This window comes from Dermacentor variabilis, chromosome 3, assembly GCF_050947875.1.
Source record: "Dermacentor variabilis isolate Ectoservices chromosome 3, ASM5094787v1, whole genome shotgun sequence".
Classification (NCBI taxonomy): domain Eukaryota; kingdom Metazoa; phylum Arthropoda; class Arachnida; order Ixodida; family Ixodidae; genus Dermacentor; species Dermacentor variabilis.
This window is the reverse complement of record NC_134570.1, coordinates 14,364,035-14,383,002: the sequence shown is the minus strand read 5'-3', so window position 1 is coordinate 14,383,002 and position 18,968 is coordinate 14,364,035. Positions and strand designations below refer to the sequence as shown.

Here is an 18,968-nt window from a genome sequence, read left to right as displayed (position 1 = left end):
GACAAATTTTTAGGTGTAACTTTTGACACAAAACTGAACTTCCTGGCCCACATTAACACAACTAAAATTAAAGCAAATAAAGCACTAAATATCCTCAAGGTTTTATCCCATAAGCACTGGGGGATCTGACCGAACATATCTATTACGTATATATACCGGTCCCTCATACGGAGCATCCTCGACTGCGATAGTTTATGGTGCAGCTAGGTAGTCCTACATTAAGCGACTCGATCCAGTTCACAATATTGGCCTACGACTGGCGAGCGGTGCCTACAGAATGTCACCTGTCCAAAGTTTATACGTTGACTGCAATGAACCCTCCTTGCAGCACCGCAGAGCACCACTTACACTTTCCTATGTACTGAGAATTCGGTCATCACCACAACACACAGTGAAACCCGATTATACGACTTTCTTGGGACTATGAAAAAGCATAAAATGCGGGCATCGTAATATTCGAACATAAATTATGCCTATAAAAATACTTCTTATTTTGCGTGATGGATTTACGAGAAACTTCAATGTAAACTACTAAAATACTCTGCAGGGCTTGGAAACCCAAAGTACCAAAAAGGTAAATGTGATAAGAAATAATGCTGCTGTACAGGTACCAAACAGGCTTTATTAAAACGAACCTTTATGGCACTCCACTGCCCACTGCCGCGATTCCCGTGAGCAGGCGCGAACTTTAAAAAAAGTCGGTAAGTTTCTTTTGGACCTTGTTTGATCCGTGAACCAAGAGCTTTCGCTCGAGTTGGGCAACATCCAAAAGGAGGTCCTCTGCAGCATCGCGTGAACAGATGACGTTCCGGATGTCGTCTATGTGCCGTAGCACCTCGGCGAACGTGGTAGGCACAGGTACGGCATCTGTGGCGTCGTCGTTGTCCTCGTCCGATGTCGCAGCGATGCCGGCACTAGGCAAAGCCTCCTTGATGGCGTCATCTAGCGACACCTCTTCGCAGATCGCAACATTGTCGTCGGCCTCCACATACTCATTGAAGGTCGTGGTGAGGTTTAAATCCTCGAAATCGTCGTTGGCAAAGCCTGCATTGACCTCGAGCGGCATCGAGGTTGTTGCGTCCCCAGCAGAGGAGGCAGTCTCTCGCTTAAAGCCGCAGTGCAGTTAGTGATTGTGCTTCGCGACACTACATTCCACGAACTGGCAGTAAAATGCATGGTGATGAGCACAGTGATCTTTTTTCCGACTCGCTACGCTCCATAGCCTCCAGCCGACGCTGCACTAACCGCTTCCGGTACCCTTGCTTGATGCACTTAATGATGCCGGCATCCAGTGGCTGCAGCCGGCTTGTGCAGTTGGGCGAAAAAAAACAAACAAAAACCCTTATGTTCCTCAGGCTGGACGTATCGGGTGGGTGGCACGGTGCATTGTCCACGAAAAGCAATATTTTCCTTACCTTAGCATCCATTTTGTTATCCAGCTGCTGCAAAAAATTGCTAAAGAGCAAAGACGTCATCCAAGCCTTTTTGTTGAAGTTGTAGCTGCACAAGTTCTTAAAGCACCGTGGCTTTGCAAACGTTCCAGCAATGAGCACGGGCAGCCTCTCGAAACCATCCTCATTAGCACAGAATAGTGCCGTCACACGCTCTTTACTATGCTTGCCACTATGACAGCTTATATGCTTGGGCTGCATATGGCAAAAAATACCGCTCTCATCGGCGTTGAAAACGTTGCAGGGCTTGTATGCAGCAATCATCTCCGGCAGCGACTTCATCCACTCGTTCACCGTCGAAACGTCCGTGGAAGTGCTTTCTCCGCAGGAGCGGCTGTACAGAATCCTGTTTTGTTTTTTAAAGCGATCCAGCCACCCGTTTGATGCCTGAAGGTCGTCAGTGTCCAAGTGCAATGCCACACGGTTTGCCTTTCCTTTTAGAATGGCGCCGTCAATGTTGATCGCAGAGCTTGTGCTTGATGCAGCCACTTGATGAAAACTTTTTCTAACTTCTCATGCTGTCTTTCTTTTGCCGCTTTCCGCTTGAGCCCGAACTTGTTGGCATTCTGCAATATCACCGCTTTGTTTGCCAGGATCGTCTTAAGCGAAGATTCCGCTATCTTAAAGTTCCGGGCAATGCTGGCTTTCGTGGCTCCATGCCGCTTTTCCGCTTCCTCGATAATATTCAGCTTATCGGCGAGCGACAGAACTGTCTGCTTTCGGGACATCGTGCGTTGCATTGCTCCACATAACTCAAAACCTCTGCTGAACGCTGGTCGCTAGGATTATGACGAAGAACACGTGCGATAAACCTGGGCCTCTCCATGCTACCTTGTCGGCGATCTGCTGCTGGGAAACTGGAAGGAGAGAAACGCTTCCCCAATGCGACGAGAGGTGATGCCGCCGAGAAGAGAGGGAGAAAGTGATTGTCGTGAAGAAAAGGCGCTATTTCAGCACAGCGGGCGTTGCTGGCGGCTGCTGGTGGGGGGGAGAAACGCTTCCCCAAGAAGACGAGAGGCGACGCCAATGAGAAGAGAGTGAGAAAGTGATTGTGGAGAAGAAAAGGCGCTATTTCAGCTTAGCGAGTGTCGCGGGCGGCTGCTGGTGGGTGAGAGAGAAACGAACGATGAGACGAGGCAGGGAAGAAAGCTGCGCCGGAGTGAACCGGTCGAGCGGTGTCAAGCGCTCCGCATGCGGAGAGACGGAGCCAGGAAAGAGACCCGCAGTACTTTTCTTTCGTCCACCGTTTCGTCCCGCGCTTCACGAGGGTCATCGTATAACGCGGGTCAGGTGTAAAATTGCGTCATATAACTGGGGTTATAATGCATTGCATCTAAGGGGGCTTCGCCGGGACTGTGCTAATCCGTCGCAAAACTGGGGGGCGTATAACCGGGTTCCACTGTATATGCTACAGCATCCTAACACAGTGCAGGTCACGGGTACACTACACAAGCAAACCAAACATGATTCAGCCACTTATCTTACGACATGAAGAATACTGTCAGACTTAAGAAGTTCATGAGGTCCTGCAGATTGCTGAAAGGCTATCAAGATTGCCCCCCATGGTATAACTTTCCACAGCTATGTGATTGGACACTAACACATTTAAAGAAAAAAGACATTTCACAAGAACACACAATACAAGAGTTCGGAGCTATTCAAGGAAAATATAAAAATTACATGGAATTTTACTATGACTACATAGGTGTTGAAATAGTAACGAAAAATTAGGAAAATAGCATTCAGATAAATAATTTTTCTTCAGTCTTTACCGCCAAAGTTTATGCGATATGGACAGCAGTAAAAAAAAAATTACCACCGACAAGCAGATAAATGCTATCATATATACTGATTCGTTAAGCGCACTCAGAACTCTAAACCTTAACTCCGCGTCTGAACCCCTGCTCGGCGTTATCCTAAACATGTTGGCCTATTATAAATACTGAAGAACCATACGATTCTGCTGGGTCCCAAGCCATGTTGGGATACCAGGGAATGAAGCAGCAGATAGATGCGCGTTCATGGCATTGCACAAAGGCATAGTGCAAGCGACACTTCCATACAAAGACAGTATCCGAGTGATTCATAAGGCCCTGGCATCAAAGTGGCAACTAGAATGGGACTCTTGCACAAATAACAGGTCACACACAATAAAACCCCTGCTTGGCGAGTGGAGGTCTTGCAGTCACCAGTAACGCTTCTGTGAGGTGATCCTATGTCGACTTCGAATTGGGCATACACACCTGACACACAACTTTCTACTTCAAAACGAAAACCTGCCAACTTGCGAGAAGTTCCATGAACCACTTACAGTAATGCACATTATTATGACATGTCCACATACTGAAACAGAGAGAGGGAAGCTTTTGTGGAATCTCTATAACCTAAACATACCCTTACACCCTGCCTCAATACTGGGAGATGATCCGCTAGTGCGCTTCACTGACTTGTTGAGCTTTTTAGAAGAAACCGGTTTTTCGCACAGACTATAAAGTAACGTAGCTTTCGCTGCTTTAACATTTGATTGCTTAATATCTTGTGGCTGGCGCAGCATGGCCTTAGTCGCTTTTGTGCCATTAAACCCGAATTAACTATTTTCAGCAGTGTAAAACAACCCCTGATAGATGCTTCATCAATATCATCGGATAGGTAGGCTATGATAGGGAGTGGGACAAGAAAAAGTAGTAAAAGAAGTAACCACAATTATGCAGAATATGGCATGGGTGTGAGGAAAGTTTTCAGTTCTTTTGTGAATTTGCCAATTGATGGAGAGGTTTTGATTGCCGGTGGTATGGTATTCCAGAGGCAGATTCTGGTGAAGCAGGCTGTTTGTTGGTATGAACTGAAGGTAAAATAAAATTGTGATTACGTGCAAACCTTGTCAAGTTAGTACTCACTAAGTTGGATTCAGGCATGAAGAACAGAGGAAGCTGATCGTTGATTTGCTTGAATAAATATATATGTAGCTTGTATTTGAAAGTGTTATCAACTGTTTGGATGTTGTTGGCACGTAGGAGTGCTTTTGCATCACTGCGATGAGGACTATGGGTAAGTATTCTAATGGTTTGATTTTGTGAAGTTGGAAGAGAGATGAGGTGGCTGCTGTAGAAATTACTCCAAGATGTGACGCAGTAATTAATATGGGAACGAATAAAAGCATGGTATAACAAAAGTAATGTAGGCTGAGTTAATATATCACGGGATCGAATTAAAACACGTATGCTGTAAGCCATTTTTCTTTGCAGGTAAGCAACATGTGAGTGAAATTTCAAGTGACAGTCCAGTCGAATTCCCAAAAATGTAGCCTCCTGTTCTACTTCAGTTGTAAATTGATTTAAAAATACTGGCAGGATATAATTATGTACACGTTGGTGAGAGCGAAAGACAACAAACCTTGTTTTAGTAGGATTAATTTGCAATTTATTATAGAAGCACCAAGCTGCCAAGCTTGACAGGTCATTATTTAGTTTCCTTTAGAGATTGGAGGCATTTATCAGTGTTAACAGTTGTTGTGTCATCTGCATAAAGTAAGCATTCTGAAGTAGTAAGACAAGTTGGCAGATCATTTAATTATTCATTTGTTTTTTTACCTTCACAAAAAGGGAATTTTTTTTATTGAACTTTGATAATGGAAGTGGTGTGTTGTCATTGCCATTGGCGCATCATTGGCGACAAGCACCAAGCAAACAGATGTGGTATTCTTGAGCAATCACTTTTAGAGATTTCACTAACACATTCACGAAATTTTAAGTCTCTTTGCATTGCACTTGTTGAAGTAGTCAGCTGACAGCATTCCTGACACTGTGCATCGGTACTGAGCTTGGAACAGCGCCAAAAACGCTGGCATCTGTGTTAACCAATGCATCCGATGCCGAGTTGCACGAAATCTTGCGAAAGTTATTGACGAAGAGTACCCCTCCAGATTGTAGTCGAGCTCAAAATGAACCCACAGCGACCTTCACAAAAACATACGACGGTGACTCTGCGTCTGACTGGTCTGATGGTAGGCTGTTGCTAACGCCGTGAACGTGGTTTTGGTTTCGTGTCTGATTGTAACGTCCAGGCAATTTCAGACCCATTTTCTTCAAAAAAATATTCATTCATTTTGGGTAAATATGGTACTTGCAAAAATGTGGCGCTATGAAGTTCGGGTGTTAGAGCATGTGAAAGCGAAACTGGCAACCTGCAGCACCTGCATCGCCAGTTCTGCTTATGTCACCCAGCCAGTGTGCTGCAATGAGGACCAAAGAGCCGCAACGCGCTCTCTGCCCACCACTGTGTGACGTGAGCAGAATGTTGCTTCGAAGGGTGTGGGTACGTGAGCTTTCGTGCATGCTTAATCTCGGAAGATGCAGCAACAGTTGCCGCTCGCAACAGCAGTTGACATGGAACAGGGATGTTTGGCTACAGTTGTCTTAATTGTATGTTATGAAATATTGGAGCTCATGGCTGGTCTCTCAAATTTCTTTTTTGTTTATTTCATAATACCCCTAAACGCCCCCGAAGGGGTATTACATAGGGGGAACCGATACATGAAAAAATGCGAGCTTTGCACGTTACAGAAAAAAACAACTAAAGTACCCAAAAGTTATACAAAATTAAAAAGAAAACACAAAAGTTATACAAAATTACGATGTCTAGCAAAATACACAAGTAAAACAATATGCAAAATAAATTAGTCAAGTGAAACTCTGATATAAAATACAAAACTGTCTGAGAAAACAAATTAAGGGAATTAAATAGGCAAAATGTTAAAGAAGTAAAACGAGGTGTTGCTCAAGACTGCTTCAGTTGTCACCTTAACAAATTGATAAGACATGAATACACTTTACAATGTGCACGCAGAACGGTAAGACAAATGATCAAAACAATAATACATTGAACAACATATGAAGAAACAGTACAGGATGGATATTTACACATAACTATTGCGTAAAAGTTCCTGAAAGGTTGCGAAATCAGTTTGAGTAGCAATTTATGATGGTAGGTTATTCCATGCAACAATTGTTCGGGGAACGAAGGAGTTAGCATAGTTAGCTGAGTGACAACTGATGCGTTTTATCTTGAAGATATGGTCTGTCTGTGGAAAGAAGGCTGTCGCTGGTTCGAAGATACGGTGAAGGTGCAGATGATGATAAAGTTTGTGCAGCAGCGAGAGGTGGGCAAGTGTGAGCTTTTAGTGCTGAAACGCTAGTATAGGGTGAATACCTAATAATGCTTCCCGTCACCTGGCTACAGGGAGTTTCTGTGATGACCATATCATCAACAGACAGCTCGACCAGCTCTCGTGAGGATGACTCGGGCATCCAGAGTGTTCGTGTCTCTTGTGCCACGCTGTCTTCTCTGGCATCACCTGCGGAGGAAGTGCATGTCCCCGAGACTTGTGGCTGTGCTGAATGTGCTGCCTTTCTTGATCGAGAACACATTCGGCGCATTATCAACCTAGACGTTGTTCCACCATCATCTGCCGACTCCAGTGAAGCAGCTGCTTTAGAACTTGAGGTGACACGAGTTGTGATAACACGACGCAAAGGAGGAGGCCACAGTACTGCTAAACCAAGAACGCTGTTGTCAACATTTGGAAGTGAAGCTGTAACGACAGTGATATTGGAAGCTGGCGAGGCAACGAATGTTGATGGCAAGGTGTGTGCTCCACTGAGGCGGGCACTGGTTGGAGCTGAAGGGCAGCCTGTACACTCCTCGCAAGGGGCCCCATTCAGCGAGAAGGGCAGGACTGGTGTTGCATGTTTTGCTGCGATGACTGAGTCGACTGGTTCCATGAGAGACTCGGGATGTTATGCATTTGTGGAAAGTGACAGAGGTGCACCAGATGGCTGTGAAGAAGAGGTTGATGAAGTTAGGCAGGAAGGGAGGACAACAGATGACTCTGAACAGCATGAGGATGTGTTTTCCATCTATGATTGTAGTGGCAAGTGCACCTCAGACGTGACATGTGATGACAGTGGTGACAATGGTTCTGCTACAGAAGGAGAGGCAGCGGAGTCTTCAAAGTTTGTTGAACAAGAACTGCTTGTAGAGACAAGCAAGAAGGAAGGATTTGATATCAAGTAAGCACACAGAGTACATTTTACAAAATGGGGCTTTGGATTGCACTGTTACTCTCGCTGAAACAAGGCACAGCACAGCTATTCAGGGATATGTACAATTTTCAGAGCTTGTGCATGCTGCCTTTAATCATTACTTGTCTGCTTTCTCTTGCTTGCCTTATATTCTCTTTGCCATGCTTGTGAGCTCCATTTGTTCAGACAGGAAATTTAATGCTACTATAGTTGCATGCAGTCGAAATGCCTTGTCAAGAAGAAAAAATCATTTTTGTCACTTTAGCATATTTTCCATTCAATATGTGGAGCTGGCAAAGCACCTACCTGCTAACTGTAAAAACGAAACCTGAATGAAGCCTACAAAATATAATCACTCAATACGATAAATGCACATGCGAAATGTAATGTTTTAGATGGAATGGCAGCTTAAAATTTTTGTGTGAGCATGTTTGAAATATGAAAGGAAAAGCAGCCACTGGTGTAAAATTCACTTCCATTCTGGGCTGCTATGCCCTCTGCATGACTGGGCTTTTTGTGCGTGTATATATCTCAAAAGCTACAGCAGCTGTTGCTGTTTTTGTTGCTGTTTGTAGCAGTAATTGATGGGGAATATGAATTTTCGACCTCAGTTGTCTGAGAGCATGTAATGAAATATTGGAGCTCATGGCTAGTCTCTATCTTCTCTATCTAGTGCAGGAGTTTTCAAACTGTTCCGTTGAACTCTGGGGTTTCACAAACGGTGTTCTAGAGCTCTGCAAGCGACCAGAAGAAATCTGATGCCATATCCTCTTCAGTGAATTTTTTGCAGTAGAGTTTGAATTTAACAATTAATACCACCACTTCTGTACTTTGGTAGTCGTCGCAAAAAATGCCATAGCAGTAGCGGTGTTCAAGACTGATTGTTGTGCGATTCACGGTCTCACTGTGTCCACACTAGAAGCATTTCATTCGAGCTTGCAGGCGGGTCGAGTGAGGATGAACATGTAAGTCCTGAAAGCTGAAAGCAACTTTCGAATCTAGCAGCATGTTGGCTCATTATCCATATTTGACAATGACCGTCAGAGTAGGGACATGCAGGGCGCCTCTGAAGTAAAAGCACGCTGATGTCATCACAGACAGGGGTTCTGCAGCACTCTCGGAAGGCAGGTGGGGTTCCTCAAGGCTAGAATGTTTGAGAGCCCCTGATCTAGTGTATATGTGAAACATGCAAAAAATAGTGAAATCATTATTTTTTCTTTCAGGGTAGAAAATAATGCTCTCCTCCATCTTACACTAGAGATATTTGAATCAGATGATGAGAAATTCTACAAGGTAAGGAAGTTTTATGTGTGTTGTTAGTTTTTCGAAATGTTGCTACAGCAATAGACTCATAATTAGTGTCCTGCATAGTTACTGGTGCTTTAAAAATGAGTTCTGAAACAATGTGCAGCTTCGATGTGATTACTTCCACAACAGTCATGTGATAAGTGTCGGGAAAATTTTCTTGACTTTGTTGTTTGGATGAATTTTGCAGCATTACATGAGTATTAGATAATTTTGTGTTGCAGTTTTTCATGTTTGCTGTTACCAGTAAATGTTTCATGTGTGCATAGCGTTGCGCATGAAGTGAGCGAGCATCTTGGTATTGCCCCCTGTTACTCCTCTTTTATGTGGGCCATACTTTACTATATTTTCACTCCCACTGGCAAGCCCTGGGCATTAGGTTTTCTATGCACGCCTATGCTAGTGCAAAACTCCATTACACTAAACAGTTCAGAACCAGACAAGATGTGCAATGTTTCTGGACCTTCATTGTAAGTGTAGTTGATCCAAAAGAGATACTTAAGGTAAAAAGATTGTTTCAGTATTTTGTTGATTATTAAGGCACCATTTTTATGGTGCAAAAACCAAAAGTAGAAGCGCATCTGCTTTCTTTGCACAAATATAATGCAAGGCGAGACTTTTTGTGGTTTGTAATAAATGTTGCAGTTCTAACAAGATCTAACCATGTATACTGTATGTAACCTGTTGCAAAGTGCTGCATTGAGTGTCCAAGTGCATGCACGCATGACAGGGCAGCTTAGTTGTGCGACAAGGCCGCTTGGGTGTGTGTACGCACAGACATATATTGTTGTAGCTGACTGAACCATTAGATTTAAAGCTTGGCTATAAGAATCCTCATTGTTATTATTTGCCCTCTTTGCGATATCTCCGCTGTTCCCCTTAGTTGCACAGAGTTCTGGCACCACGTGCCATCAAGAAGTTTGCTTTTGCACAACAGGGGAGCGGGGGCGAAGCTAGTCACCTAGGGTCTGAGCTCGCCACAAATGAACAACACAAATGGGAAGCTGCATATTGGTGGCAGCTGGTTTGAAAATTCACGGAAAGAGAATGCCAGATATTGCAGCACATCTGCTGTAAACCCCACAGGCATGAGTATTAGCATAGTGACCAACCTTACTTATCTGGTGTATAGCAACGCTGTCAAGGTCGTTGATCTTTACTCTGATGGGTTTTCCACATTATTACTGCATAAAGCATGCAAGTTTGCTACAAACAAAGCTCTGCTGTGTGAAGTCAGTCAGTCAGTCAGTCAGTCAGTCAGTCAGTCAGTCAGTCAGTCAGTTAACAAACTTTATTAAGGTCCTAAGGAACTACTAAGTCGTAGTTACGGGCTACTCCTACGTTGGGGCCGGAAGACCATGCTCCTCTACCCGTTTGCAGGCCCTTTGGATGGCCCTTAGTTGGTCCTGGGGATCGCTGCATCTAAGGGCCTCTTGCCAGTCCCCTTGTTTATTAAAAGGTGTGTTTTCTAATGCAGAACACTGCCAGAGCATGTGTGCTAACGAGCAGTACTCTTCATTGCACTCAGGGCAGTGGGGTCGATGTCCGGAGCAAAGTGGCTAAACTTTCCTCTCGAAGGGAAAGATACCGTTTGTAACATTCTCAATGTGGAAGATTGAGATCTAGTTAGCTTTGGGTGTGGGAGCGGGAATTGCCTGTGCCCAAGCTGATAGTGTTTGACTATTTCATGAAAAGAGAGTAAAGGGTCAGAGTTATGCTCACAATCCTGACTGCTTAGCATATCAGGACCATTGCAAAATGTTAGACCTTGCACTTGGTCACGAACTAGCTCATTTGGATTGGGTTTGCTCGGATGTACATTATTTCCCATGTGCGCCGGGAACCACATGATAGTGTGAACAGCATCAGGTGGTCTTTGCTTGGTTATAGCCGCCGCCTCTTTCGAGACTAGGCCGGATAGAAAGGCTCGTGTGGCTCACCTCGTGTCAGTGTAGATGTAAGGCTGTGAGGGGTCATTCATAGCTAGTGCGATGGCAGCCTGTTCAGCCGCCGCTACCGGGGTGTGTCTTACCGAAGCTGAATTAAGGATTTTCCCGTGAGGATCAGCTACAACAGCTACAAATGAATCTGTGCGCCCATACTGGGCGGCATCTACATAGGTAGTTAATTGCAGGCTTTCGTGCATAAAGTCAATGAGTGATCGTGCTCATGCCTTGCGTCTAGCTGCATTATATTGGGGGTGTACATTCCAAGGGAAAGGGCTAACTTGAAGGGTCGCCCTAATGGTGTGAGAGAGCATGATGGCATTCGCATTGATAGCCAAGGGACCAGACCTGCAGACATTAATATGCATCTGCCTGCCTTCGAAGACGAGAGGCAGACAGGTATTGTGAATCCCTAATCGTAAGAACTGCTCCGCGCTAGTGCTAGTGGGAATTCCCAGTATGCGTTTCATGCTTTTTCTCATCAGCGCATCAATTTTGGCCTCCTCCAACTGGGACCAGTTGAGTTCTGATGCTACGTAGTTAATGTGGCTCATGAGGAACGCATGATACAGCCTAAGGAGATTACTCTCACTGAGGCTGCCTCTACAGTTCGAGACTTGTGTGATTAATCGGAGCATGTTTTTCGTCTTTGCTTTGATGCGGACAAACAACAGTTTGATTGTTGCTTCCCTTCACATTTAGTATCAGATGTAAAATCCTGACCGATTCGACTCTGGGGATCATCTGACCATATTCTGCGTATAGGTTAATGGGAATCTGGTCGAGAAGGGTAGGGTGTCTCTTGCCCCTGTAATCTGATCTATAAAGCAGTAGTTCTGACTTTGATGGTGACAGAGTCCCGTTCCTTTCAAGTACTCTTTGGTAACATCCAAGGCCTCCCGAAGGAGTTTTTGGCCTCTACCAGGTGCGCCAAGTGTGCATCCATCCTATTGACTTTTAAGGAGGTATGGTAGGGTAAATGGTACATGTTAGTTTTAACATAATACTTTAGAAACGGCTGCAGATATTCACATCAAATTTCAAGCACTTACAAAAGATGCTCTTGGGTACAACACAAGCCACTTTGTTTGTGTCTAGATGGCTTGCCTTTCCTGTAGCCCACCCCCAAAATTTCAGGTATGTTCAATTATTTGATGTACCTTTTTTCTGCAATCACGCAGAGGAATGTGATGATATTACACAGTCTTATTCTAAATACCCATAGGTTACATCTGAACTAAAGAGATATCATATCCACTTTGGAGTTCGCACCCCAAAAAAAAATATCTCTCCTTGCACAAAGCCACAAGGGGGGTTTCTTGCAGTGTAAGTTTTTCCACTATTACCATTCATATCATCAGAGATTTCTTTTAGTTCAGAATATTTGACTGGTTGTTGTACATGTGTACAAAGTTTCACTGGAATGAGATGAATACTTTCTGAGAAAAGGTACATTGAATTTGACAAATTCATAAAAAATTCAATTTTAGAAAACTGTAGTTTTATGTTCAAATACTGCTTGTGGATGCTCAAAATGCCCCAGGAGAATATATTTCACTGCTGACTTTCTTGCAGGTGTCTCCAAAACCCTTTTTAGTGTTCCTTTTTATCCGTCGTCCTTCCTTGCTCTCGGCACAGTCATAGAATTCTGCCCTGTCAACATGCTCTTTGTCCATCTTGTTGAGGGCAATATTACAAAACAGACCTGGAACAATTCCAAGGACCTCCAGAACAGCTTTTCATGCAGAATTACTGTCATTGTAATAGGCTGCAGCATTGTCAGTTGCTGTCTTCAATGTGTAAGCACTGACAAAGTTTTCTTAGGGCAGCGGCACCAGATGAGTTGGTTGAGTGATTCATTGGTGTTCTGTGTTTGTCTGTGAATACATTTGCTCAGAATACTGATTACCTTTGAAAGTTCTCTTTCTGTTCCATTTGCTGGATGATCGTGCCATCTTCTGGGCAAGTAATACGTTTGAAACTCGAAACAGAGGCGACCACGACCACGTAGGCAAAAGCAAGAGTTTTCTACAAAGGACTATTATGTCAAACTCTTGCTTCGAGTTGTTAACAAATTCGACTTCGCCCTGCCATCTGCTAGCCGCCTGGTTAGCTCAGATAGTAGAGTGGCTGCCCCAGAAAGGCGGTAGTCCCTGGTTTGAGCCCCGGATCAGAACAAATTTTTCATCAACTGCGTTACTTTCCTTACGAGGAACCCGTATGGGATTTCTTTGTGGTAATTGCTATGATTTGGTGGATGTCTCATTTTCTTTTAATTAATATATTGTTACGTGTGGAAAAAAACAGATGAAAAAGGCTATATACAGGCTATTACACTAGAGCCAGACCACCAGGCCGACACTCACCCGCGCCAAGGGCACAGACCCACTTTGTCGTCGTTCTCACGGTGGCTCGTCCCTTGAGCATCGCTCGATGATATCGTAATGATATGATTTTTTAGTGCAAATCATTTACTTACCACACACACACAAGCAAAAAAAAATAACCATGCCCTAACGAAGAAAACCGTGAACGACAACGATAAACAAACCGGCCTCCGCCCACCATTTTTAAACACCAGGGCACGCGGCGCACTTCGGCACGACATTTGGACCACTGTCATCAACTAACGCGCAGGTGCAAGCATGCTTGCCACGCTGGAGACACATGAACGAACTTGCTGGGCTGCCTGTGACTACTTGGTGCACCTGCGCTGTCGTCATCTTTGTTGTACTATGTAGGGCAGCTGGAATTGCTGCTTGCATTTGCGGTTCGCAGTGAGGTGAGGACCCCCACAGATGGCACACTTTGACGTGCACTGATGATCTTCGGTAGGGGAGGCTAGACCACATCCCCTGCATTTCTTCCTACTTGGGTTCGGGCACACATTGGCTTGATGTCCAAAATTGCCACACTTGTAACACACTTCCACTTGTCTTCTGTATAGCGTGCAGGGCAGCATGCCTGCGCCACACATGATGTAGTTCGGTGCTCTCGTACCTTAGACCACCATCGTAGTAGTCTTGATGCATCTCATCTCGAGCGCTTTTGGCTTCTGTTGGTTAACAATCATTGTCCACAGCTGAGCATCACTGAAGTCGGTGTCGACCCCGTGAATGACTCCTTTGCATGTGTTGTCCGAGGTGGCTAAATAAGCTGCCACGTCATACTTGGCTTCCCTGAGGTGCATCTGCTGAACGGCCTCGTAGGCACACGCGTTATTCCTCGCCGGCGTAGAAACGACGAGAATGTTCTGAGCAGCGTTGGGGCAGATGTTTCCACCCATTTCATCTGGAGCTAAGGCCGCCGCCATGGCCAAAGCTTGGGCTAGTCGAATTGTACTGACTTTCGTAACGTCGAGACCTCCTCTTGGTGTGATGATGCGTATATGGTCCCGAGGCATCTTCGGGAGTCTTGAGGCATTCACGAGCTGCTTCATCGCACTCTGTGGGGTGGCCGTGTGGCAACCGCCTTTCTTGCCATTGTGCGTCTCCGTGCTGGCCGTTGACTTCGGAATCCCTGGTCGAGCCTTCTTGTTTCTGTCCGCTGCCATGGTCCAGCCGGGGCAATTCGCTTTGTCGGGGTCAATCTTGCCCCCTTCCACCATCTCAATTTCAGGCATTTCGCCCTACAACGCCGAGTAGGCCGTGGCCTACCACGGACGCCGCACTGACGCTAGGCTGCGCCTGTTAGGGTGAGCCGACAAACAATGTGGTCAGTAGTTCAAAGTCTCTCAAATTGTCAAGAAGCTCACCTATCGACAAAAGTCAAGTATGGGCTGGTTCCTTGCTGCGAACTGCGTTGAATGATGCACAACTTTCCAGGATATGGCAAAATAAGATTCACCAAAATCATTTGAAGACGCTGGAGCCGATGTTTGCAAGTCCACACTACTCGGTGTGCCCTGGCGTTACGTCCTGTGTGAAGTTGTATAATAGCGAGGTTTTACTCTAACAGAATTTGCATCGCTCAAATGTTAATGTGTTGCTCATCAACACAAGCTTAGTTGTGTAGACTTTTTGCCTAAACTCTGGGCCATAGCTTACATTTTTTTTCACTTTTTATACTAGTTGGCTTAAACTGTGGCATTGGGCGCAAAAAAAAAAAGGCCTTATTATTAAAAAAAATTCTTACCCATCTGCTTTATTCTCACAATGCATAGTTCTTGAGTGTGTTGAAGGTCATGATATCGTAGATGCCCTTGGTTTTAGTAAGAAATCTCGATTATTGCATCAGACTAAAGTGAGTGTAGGTGCAAGTTATCTAATGAGTATATAGTGCCCAATCATGTATGTGCCTCGAAATTGAGATAAAACTATTACAAAGCTGGCAATATCCTGTATTATGACTTGTGCTTAATGGAGACTACAGCATGACTTTTATTTTTGTGTGTGTTTGCTGTTCGACACATTCAGATGTTTCTGGCATGGAAGTGCTGTGATGGAAAAGGACTTTTGGAGCCTATTTATGTCCTGATGACAAACAAATTTCTGTACATACTTCGACCGAGGGCTGAGGTGAACCTGTTTGCCAGAGATTTTTCTGTGCGCCTCATTGAAGTCAAGGTGGTCACAGTGAGTAGACAAATCTGCTGGCTCTTGATGCTTAATTGTTTCATTGGTCCACAACATGCTTCTCTTTTCTGAAGTGTTGAAAGTTGAACACTTTGTGTCAAAATATTAATGTTGCCGACACTTGATTGAGGACATCACCATGTGACAAAACACTTGTTTAGCAGTGCTTTTTGAATGCGTGTTGCCTGCTTCAAATTTCACAATAGAACTAAAAGATTAGAAGTAAGCTCTTCATACACTAGTTAAGCTGCTGGTGCTTTCAGGAAACTTGAAGCTGAGAACTTGGATTCCTCATTATCTCCATGACAACTACTTTATCAATGGCCACAGTGGTGTGAAACAGTTGGGACATTTACTTGTTCCACTAGTATTTGTTGTCATTAAATCTTTGAGAATGTGTTAGAAATGTTGTTTTGATGTAATATTTGGTGTATGAAAGGGACCACTTCATTGGTATTTGAGAGAAGGTTAGTCAGGTGTGCACTGCAGGTCTGTTATTGTCGAGTAGCACTCATGTTTAGGAATCTTCTCGCACTGTCCTATTTTGGTTTCAGGGCAAATACAGGGACCTAAGGCAGTCTTGAATGTAAATTATATGTTCTCTTGCAAATTATTCCTGCCGTACCGTTGTACTGCAGTATTAAAGGCTTTGTCATGAGTAGTGACTGTATAAAAAAAGCCCTGCATAACCTCCCACTAGCATCGCTGTTTTATTACGTGCCATATTTTACTGCCTCCAACCTTTTGTTACCACACATATGCTTGATCAGGCCCAGTGTAGGACAGGTTGACCTCAATGCTTGTGCACTCATGTGCAGTGATGCTTGCACTTTCCATTTTAAGTTTCTTTTATCTGATGAACCATTCAGTAATTTGCTCAGTCATTTAAACAAACATCACATTGGCAAATTTGTGTTTAGAAAAAGTTTATTTCAACAAGAGATAATACGAACACTGAGTCACAGCCATGGCACGATTCCATGAGGATGATAACATATACAAAAAACAAAGCATTGTACACACGGCATGTTTTCAAAGTAGTGTCCGAGTCCTCACTTACTAACATATAACATAGACCTACGGAAACACGCAGTTACACAAACTAATTGTTGCATGTATAAAATGATGTTCAATATATACAGTGTACACAATGGTTATGTACAATGATGATGTGACAGAGACACTTTACATAATTTTGTAGTGATGCTATGAGATGTGTATATACAAAAATGATCATGTATACGAGAGCACGCACATGCGCACACCGAAATTACGGGCACCTACATTCTATGCACATTCAATGAATACCTTTAATGGCCTGGCTACAAGAACCAGGCTGGTCTGAAATTAAGCCATATGCGTCTGTCAGCCACTGACAAGAAATGGCATTACCACTGTCGATGGAACTGTCGAAAGTTGCGCAAAGCGGCCACATGAGCAGTGACCAGATGTAATAAAGCGGTGAACTCCAAGGCCATGGAAACCAGTATGCACGGCCCTCCAAAATACTCTGGCAACGATGGATTGCAGCTGCACATGCTTATTAGATTCTTGAAGGGGGCAATTAGGACACAGCGAAGATGAGCCTATGCCCCATCACTCTATCCTGTCAAGCGTTGGAAGCGCTTGCCACCCTTGATGCCACATGAAGTCGCATAGGTGGCCAGACAGAAATGACGCCGTTATCGCATCCCACGACACATTATTGGAATGTGCACGGCACACTGGCGAAACTAGAGAAAGCAGTAACGCTGACATAGTACCTGCTACACAGTTTTCGAGAACGTCTACATCAGGACATACCTGTTGTATGTGGCGATAAAATGCCACGGCCGTAGAGTAAAATGCAGGTGCATTTACTACTTGTGGTCTGTGATTTAAATGCACGTCCGGTAGCATGTAACAAGTTTTTGTGTTGAAGAAATAGCAGGTGAGTTCAAACGCAGGGCATTGATCATGCTTTAACAGGTGGAGCAGAAATTGCAGAGCAAGCAGTAGACAGACAAGGATGAGAACATGAACTCACCGCGAGAGCGTGGTTGCCTAAGCGCCATGCGACAAACAAGTTCTGTACTGCCCGACCAGAAAAACGAACCAAGAAGGGACTGCAAGTACCTAGTAACCTGTAATGGTGGCTGTACAATCTGACAAACATACCACACTTGGCCCCAAAATACAGACTGTGCTAAGTGCTTTCTTCATAATAGGGGTAAATCATATCCTTGAACATCCTGCATATTTCGCCTTACATCTTCAAGAATTGAGAGCCATACAGAGTCTGATAAGCCATCATAAGTGTAATGAATGCCTAAAATACGAAGAGAATTGGCGAATTTCAGCTCTGTAACGTTAAGGGCCCCGTGTCGCAGAAAATCTGGTGTCGGCGGCGTTGTTTGCCAGAAAAAATTATCCCGAACCACAACCACGCAGGCCCTCCACGTTGTGCATAGGCATTTCTGAACTAATTGAATTTCTCAAAGTAAAATGCATCAGAAAATTCGTAAAGTCCAACTTACACAGAACCTACAGACACGGTAGTGTCGGTTTGTAGTTTGAATATACAAGAAAACATAATTTTGTTACGCAGAAATTCAAACACAAACCCCTTCTTCCTTACTTACGGAGGTATGAGCCATTGATCAGAGTTGCTACTGGTAGCCTCTGCCTTGTGGGGGGGGGACGAGCAATCTCTACCCTGCACTGCCACCGGGATTGGCCCACCATTGTTTTCTATCGGGCTCTGTGTCGCAGAATATCTGGTGTTGGTGTCGACGACAATGGGGCCCGATAACGCTAACACGTTCCACTCTTAAAGGGGAAGCTTAAGCGTCCTCGAAGTTTTTGTACAAATGATTGAACATGCATGCATACCGACACCATGAAAGTCACTGCTGATATGCAGGAAAGGAGAACTAAAAATGATTGAGAAGTCCTTTCTATGTTTCTCGACACCATGGTCATTAAAATATTTGAAAAGTAGCACTTGTTGATACATGTCACATGCACTAAAAGTGAAAAATGCTGTTTATTTTTTGTAATTACTGTAAAATCCCAAGGGATGCCCCTCTCCAAAAAGATAACCCACCCCTGACTAAGCTCCCGGCTTAAAGAAAGTGAAAGTTACCCACCACACTGAAAGTTAGCTCATCTCATATTTCCACTCAATTTTAGGTCGGCTATCTCATGGGATTTTATAGTATGTGCAGTGTTGGTGTTTGAATGTTATACTTCAAAGGTACTTTTCCTCATTTACTTGTAATTACTCAAGTGGCAAGCATTGTTCTGTGTATCACCTCCCATCTTTAGGTCTGGCTGAACTACCAGGGCTTCTCCCTGACTTGCAATTCTGGGAAAAAGGCCGATGTGGCCACCGGCCATGCTGAGCTAACGAGGTACTGTTTCTGAAGGAGTGTTTTTTCTGTTATTGCCCCTTTATGTTTCAGACCTTTACAAAACAGCATTAATAGTTGTGTGAGAAAATAGGAGAAAAATCATATTTCTTATGTAGTACAATTGTTGGCAATACTTGCTGCTGTGGCTCTGTGGCTATGGCTTTTTACTGCAGTGCAGGAGGTCGCAGGTATGGTTCCCTGGCATAACAGCCACATTCTG

General features: G+C 44.2%; 1 protein-coding gene across 4 annotated transcripts in view; it reads left to right on the top strand.

The window, feature by feature from the left end:
• The window catches only part of LOC142575162 (pleckstrin homology domain-containing family M member 2-like), a 99,215-nt gene that overhangs the window by 16,421 nt on the left and 63,826 nt on the right, over positions 1-18,968 (top strand). For 3 of the 4 annotated variants that reach the window (XR_012826599.1, XM_075684236.1, XM_075684237.1), the window contains exons 6-9: positions 6,690-7,519; positions 8,755-8,824; positions 15,198-15,356; positions 18,663-18,748. Coding sequence is in view for 3 of the 4 variants with exons in the window: in XM_075684236.1 (XP_075540351.1) it covers positions 6,690-7,519; positions 8,755-8,824; positions 15,198-15,356; positions 18,663-18,748 (1,145 nt within the window). In the remaining variant the exon portion in view is untranslated. The remainder of the gene's footprint in view (positions 1-6,689; positions 7,520-8,754; positions 8,825-15,197; positions 15,357-18,662; positions 18,749-18,968) is intronic. The other variant, XM_075684238.1, reaches the window with a different exon arrangement.